This window comes from Halichoeres trimaculatus, unplaced genomic scaffold (genome assembly GCF_033239565.1).
Source record: "Halichoeres trimaculatus isolate MK-OKI-2021-1 unplaced genomic scaffold, fHalTri1.1 fHalTri1_scaffold_20, whole genome shotgun sequence".
In the NCBI taxonomy this organism is placed as follows: Eukaryota; Metazoa; Chordata; class Actinopteri; order Labriformes; family Labridae; genus Halichoeres; species Halichoeres trimaculatus.
This window is the reverse complement of record NW_027437198.1, coordinates 26732944-26739551: the sequence shown is the minus strand read 5'-3', so window position 1 is coordinate 26739551 and position 6608 is coordinate 26732944. Positions and strand designations below refer to the sequence as shown.

At 44.3% G+C, this 6608-nt stretch overlaps 1 protein-coding gene across 1 annotated transcript; it reads right to left on the bottom strand.

The window, feature by feature from the left end:
• Nucleotides 1-790: 790 nt before the first annotated feature.
• wnt9b (wingless-type MMTV integration site family, member 9B) lies at nucleotides 791-5965 on the bottom strand. Its single transcript, XM_074696650.1, has 4 exons — nucleotides 5779-5965; nucleotides 5220-5473; nucleotides 4233-4498; nucleotides 791-1568 (listed from the first exon to the last, which is right to left on the bottom strand). The coding sequence occupies exons 1-4, from the start codon at nucleotides 5862-5864 to the stop codon at nucleotides 1107-1109; spliced, it is 1068 nt and encodes a 355-aa protein (XP_074552751.1). The 5' UTR covers nucleotides 5865-5965; the 3' UTR covers nucleotides 791-1106.
• Between the last annotated feature and the right edge of the window lie 643 nt (nucleotides 5966-6608).

Genomic DNA, 6608 nt, shown 5'->3' with positions numbered 1-6608 from the left:
AATTTCAAAATGTTGAAAAAAAAAAAAAAGTTGAATAAATTAATAACCCCCAAAATTTAATTTCAAATATCAGTAAAAAAAAAACACCCCAATTTGTTTTTACATTTCATAGATAATTTTATAAAAGCTAAATTTGGAAATAAATGAAACAAAATTAAAACAAGTTGAAAAAGTTACTTGCATTAAACTATTATTCTAGTCTTAATCAAATTTTTAAGCAAATATTTTCTTTTTCCATTGACAGTTTTTTTACTTTCTACAACAAAATCAGACCTTATTTGTCTTAAATAACTAAAAACAAGACATTTTTCCGGACTGCTCAGGTGAATTTGCCTCATATTGAATGTAATAAGACAATTTTAGGCTCAAATAAGACAAAAACACTTAAAAAGATTTCAGTTTTTTGCAGTGTAACTCTCAGATTTAATCATACGCTTTGAATTATAGACATCAGGAGCAGTTTAAGTGCTTTATAATGATATTCAAAGTGTACACAGCAGACAGGAGGACAGACAGACAGACAGACAGGTGGATTCCTTTGAGCCTCAATGGCAAAAATTCATTACAAGACCACTGCAAAAAAAGAAATATTACCAAGTGTTTTGTCTGATTTTCAGTAGAAAATGTCTTTTTAGACTAAATCTGAGCCACATTCACCTGATCAGTCCAGAAACAAATGTTGAATGATGCTCAGATTTAGTCTAAAAGACATTTTCTACTGAAAATCAGACAAAACACTATAATATTTCAGTTTTTTGCAGTGAAGGTGTCAGAAGCAGCAGTAGGACAGACTCGATGACTGAAGGAATAAATAGTCAAGTGGAAACGGATCAGTTTCTCTGGTTGGTGTACTGCTGGGTACGTCCAGTCCGGTTCCCGGGTTAAGAGCTCTCTTTGCAGTCCGGCATTTCAGTGCATCCAGTTAGAGAAAGCAGAGGAGTCAAAAAGCAGCTCAGGTACAGCGACCTGCAGCAGGAGGAGCAAAGTGATCTAAGAGTCTACTCCTCCTCAGGGACAGTTTGAGACATGCTCAGAGGGAGGCCTCTCTGCAGGAGCATCCTCTCAGTCTCTCCTCTTCCTCTCCTCCTCCTCTCCTCCTCCTCCTCTCATGCGTTCTTGCAGGTGTACACCTCCTCCTCCCTCACACAGGTCTGACACTCCACGTGGCAGCACCAGCGCACCTGGCAGTGGCAGGACAGGCTGGTGAGGCGCATGGCCGTGTTGTAGCCCCGTCCGCAGCACATGCTCTGACAGCTGGTGTCCTTGGCGCAGGAGCGGCCGCCCGTGCCCGGGGAGTAGCGGGAGGGTCTGCAGAAGCTCGGGGAGTCCTCCAGGTAGACCAGGTCGGTGGTGCGCAGGCTCTGGCCGTGTCGACGCGGGCTCGCGAGCTCCGTCTCCCCCGTGGCTGCGTTGGTGACGCTCAGGACCCGCACAGAGGTGTCGTAGCGGTACTTGAGCAGCCGGCCCGTGTCGTGGAAGGGGGACAGCTGCTTCCAGCAGGTCCGCACGGCACAGGAGCCGGAGACGCCGTGACACTTGCAGGTTGTTTTCAGGGCGCTCTTCACCGCCTGTGGAGGGGGGAGAGAGGGGAGGGGGAGATGTCAGCTCCTTCACTTTGATTCATCACCTGGCTCTTATCTGGGGGGTCTATCAGGGCGCAGGGGGGCAGCTTCCTGCAGGCCGGGCTGGGGGATTAGGGTGGTGGTCTGCTGCAGAGCACCTTTAGCCCGGCTCAGTCAAAACTTTTGACATAATGGATTGAGAGGGGACTGCTCAACATGCCGTATTTCATTTAGCTCACATTTCTCACTTGGACAGCTCTTGAATTTGTTTTTCCTCCCAATGTGTTGAAACTAGCTCCGTCTGTCTCTGCTCGGAGCCTGAGGCGGAGGTGACAAACAGTGCAGACAGAGGAATCTCTCCACCCTGTTCTTTGTACATGCCTGCTCATGGAAAACACTGATAAGAATTTCTGTGCGAGAAGTGCCAACAGAGAAGACGGAGCTGTGGTTTGTGATGCTGCTCAGGGTTTGAGCTCTGTGGGCAGCGACGAGCGAGACATCACTGAGTCCAGGGGTCTGAACCTTTACCTTCACAGGAGCCATTTAGACACAGCTCACCTGGATTTAAGTCAGTCAGGAGCCACAAAATCTACTTTGTCTTCACTATACAGACTATAAAGTGAATAAAATTATGAACAAAGTTTAAATCTAATGAATGATTATCTAAACAGGAGGTTTTTTGGGGGGGAATTTATGAAATTGTACATGTAATGTTTTTTTATTCTTAAGTTGCAAAAAAAGTAAAATGAAAAAATGTGAAATTTAAAAACAAATTGCAAAACTTTTGAAATTTAAAAAAGTGCAAAAAGAATAATAAACAATTAAGAAATTTATTTTTAAAGTTCAAAAGTTTGCAAAAATAAAAAAAAATGAATTTTGAAAAATGCAAAAATTTAAACATTTTGAAGTGCAATAAATCTGCAAAAATTTCAAACTTTTTGAAGGAATAACTGAATTTGATAAATTTTGAAACATTCACTCAAATCATCATTTTTTGGGTTTTTTTTTTAATGTCCACCCACATATCAACATGTATATTTAGCCAGCATGTTGTCGGTTTAACAAATCCATCCACACAGAATTAAAATCTGTATTTTCTTGCAGATTTGTCTTTCTCTTGGTTTAGTTATCTTACCACAAGCATAAAAATTGAGGGAATAATTATCTAGAAAAAAAGTATTTTTTTGGTTGTGATACTGAACAAGAGATGCCTTTTTATTTTTTTTAAATGTGCAAAATTAAAAAAATAAAAAATAAAGACTTGCAAAAAATATTTTTCACATCCTTAAAATGTCCAAAAATTAAAAAGTGGATTTTTTATCATTTGAAAAAATTTACAAAAATCTTTTAAAAAATTTAGAAAAAAAAATAAAAAAATGAATAAAATAAAAAAAATCAGGAATTTGTAAAAATTAATTAAAAAAAATGTGAAGGTTGAAAAAACATCCAAATTTCAAGAGCTTTTAAAATGTAGAAAATTTGCCAAAAATGTAACCAAAAAATGTGCCAATTTTTACATTTTTGAAATCTTCCAAAAAATTTTCAAATTTTAAAAATCTACAAAGATTTTCATAGATTTTAAACGTTTCTTCCAGATGAGTCTTTTTGTAGATGTAGTTATCTTCCCAGGGCTGTAAAACTTGAGGTTAGCCACAGGTGCATGGAAAGTTGGTGGGCTGTTGATGTTGTAGGAGGTGAAGTAGAGTGGTGGCAGGCTTTATTGACGGATGTAAATAAGAAAAATAAAAACTCTTTATTTCAATAATATTTTTTAAAGCTCCAAGGAGCCACTGCAATGGAGTCAAAGAGACACATGAGGCCCCAGAGCCGCAGGTTGAAGACCCTTGACTCAGCCTGAGAGCTGCTGTCAGGAGGAGGGGGAGGAGGGGGAGGCAGAGACAGGTCAAACTCAGAGAGCCAGAGGGGACTTGTAGTTTGAGAAGTTCTGCTCAGTTCCTCCCATCGCAGGTATGAACCCCTGAGGGTCTCAGAGTGCCATTACTGAGGGATCGGGGGCGCCGACCTCTCCTTGCTGTGCTGCTCGTGGTCTCTCCTCCTCTGAGGTGTAAAGAGAGGAAAACATCGACCTCAGCTGAGATGAGATAAGATAGCTCTTCCTGTTTGTTTCTTTCTGTCTGCGTGTGAGCTCCAGGAGGAGCAGCCTGAGGCCTTCACAGCTCCACACCGCTTGTTATGAACATTAGCTGGATTTATGAAGAGCACACTGATCCAGTAAGTGGAAAAAAACGCTTGCTCGTATATTAAAAAGAGGCCACGGTTATAATCGTTCTCTCTGACATGAGACCTTTAATTTTCTGCAGGGCCCGCACAGCAAGCTTTATCATGCCTGAGAACACCTGGCTCCACCATCCCACAGCCGTCTGTCTCCCCGCTGCGCCGCCTCACCCCTGAAGCCGGAGCCTTCCACCAAGGCCAACGACGGCAACAAACAAGGGGGCGTTTGTCTGGCTGGCACAGAGCAGAGTGATGCAGGTTTGATCACAAATCTGCTGCAGTTGATGGCACAGGAGTGTGTCAGGGGTGTAATTGGTGGTAAAGATGCGTGGCACAGGTAGGGGTGAGGTTTTCTGTGCCTCAGGCTGGGCAGACAACCTCTCACAGGAACGAGGAAGCAGCTTTTTTATTTTAGAGCCTCTCTCTGACGCTTACCCTGATTCCAACGTTGATGTTGTGGGCGTCGACCTGCGCCCTCAGGTCCTTGCTGACCCTCTTCTGGCCCAGGAACTTCTTGAGGAACTTGGTGCTGTATTTCAGGTTGTCTCCACACACACCCCACTGCCACGCTTCTCGGTGCTGGATGCCGGGGGATTCGTCACATGTGCACCTCTCCATCCGGCCCGAGCTGCACGCTTTGGCGAGCGCATGGGTCAGAGCTGCAGAGGACACTGCCAGCAGGAAGGCCGTCTCCTTGAACGCTGCAGAGGAGATGCAATGACATGACGCACGGGTCATAAAGGAACAATTCACAGTTTAAAAGCATCAAAGTTTCACGCAATCACTGAGGGAGCCTTCCCCAAAATATTCACCACGACCTCATGACGTCCTCATGGTTTTCCTCCAACCTCAGCATTATTCTGCAAGTTTTCTACTGTCATAATTCGTCTTCTGACCTTTTCTTCTGGTCACACTCTGTTATTTGCTTCCCAGAGAGTCACCACCAGGCTATATTTTCATCCAATTAATTATTATTTTGACTGGGAAGGATTTTCCCAGATGAAAGTGGGTAATCATGCCACCCTTTTCCTCTGGGAATGGGCGCTTTCCCGAGATAAAAATAACCACAGGGCAAGAGCGCTCTGCACCGCAACACATTTCTTGGCTTCCTACTCCCTCATTACCTCCGTGCTGACCTGTTCATGTTCTCCCACACACTGATATCCATATGCAATAAAGCATTTTCTGTGCACAGTAGAGCTGCATGGCTCTGTGAGCATTATGCTAATTCAGTATGGAGCTTTTCTTGTTGGAGTGGAAATAATCGATGGATGCATCAGGTCAGAGAGAAAAGAGTCAAGTAGACAACTTTGAGAAAACTTTTCCAGAGGTTGATAAACTTTGAGATGAAGTGAATTTTCCAGAGTTAACTTCAGAGTCAGAATCAAACAGCATCAGGTAAAGGATGAACCAACAACCCACCTCTCTTCAGAAGACTCCCCCGGCCGTCCAGGCTGCAGTTCCAGCGCTCATTCCTGAACTGATAGCGGCACTCGAGCAGACTGAGGCGCACTGATTCCCGCAGCGTCTCGGCCAAGCCGGGCTCCCTGCGACACAGCCGCTTCTGGCGCCGCGTCAGCGTCATCTGCTCGCACTGCTTCAGGTGCGCCTTACCTGTCGGGGGCTCATTGGAGAACGGGCCCGGTAAGAAGACCAAGGGCTCCCGACCTGTCAGTCTGGGAACGAAACAGAAAACTTGCTAAAATGTAAAACTAATTACGTTTTTATGTTACAGCGATTTCATGAAATAGCTAGGCTCACGAGCAGCTGCTAAAATCACGCTCAGTATTTGTGAGAGAAACATTAATATAATACATTTAACGCCCTAAACTCAGTCTTGTAAATGCAAAAAAGCGCTAAAACAAGATGCGTCCATGCGCAATTACGCGTGCGTAATTTGGCTTTTTACAGTTGGGATGATCTGTCTCGTGACAAACAAAAGTAAACACAATAAATTGTTCAAAAAATGTGATCAACTGACCCAAAATAGGCCGCAGCTTGTGAGAGGAGGATGCAGAGCGCAGTGAGTCGCAGTAGGCAGGCGGTCCGTGGGAGCCTGGAGCGCATGGTGCCGGGTTGGCTCTGCTCTTCATCGCGCTGACTCTTCAGTGGAGAAAGTCTGCGCCCTGTGCTCGGCGCATCTCTTTAAACGGCCCCACATGCTCACAGGCTTTCACTCCGCTGCGCCAGGCCCAGTGGTTCGCTGGGAGGCAGGACTTTGTTTAAGAGGTGTAGGCATCATCCTGCTGCCCCCTCATTGGATTCTGTATTGTTTCAGAGTTCCCTCCCACTACAACGCCACCCAGGTGGTCTGGGATGCAAAGAGACTGGGTTTACCTGCTCTCATGAACAAATCTCGCTCATATGTCTGCACAGGACAGGAGCAGCTCTGCATCTAAACCTCAAACTCAGCCTCATTCACGGACAAACGAAACTCTGGTTTAAATAAATCACTCTGACGTCAGAGTCCTTTGGTCTGTCTCAACTTCTCGAATATTCTCTGACATTTCCACAGGTTCAGCTTTGTATAACTCTTTGTATAAGCTTCATTATTTTGGATGCTGAAGCTCCACTGAGACTTCTCTCCTTTCCTCCTAAGCCTCTTCCACAGCAGGATAAATCTCCGAGCATGCTCTGAGAAACCCAAATTAGAACTGACCAGTTTGTATCTATAAATTATGATGTTGTAAACTGTGTAATGAGGCAGTGAAAACCCACAAATCCTGAAGCAAGTGAAACGAAAGCATGAAAGAGAATCTATAAATGATCCATGAAGTCTGATATTAAAGGACACAGTGTCACAGGACATCA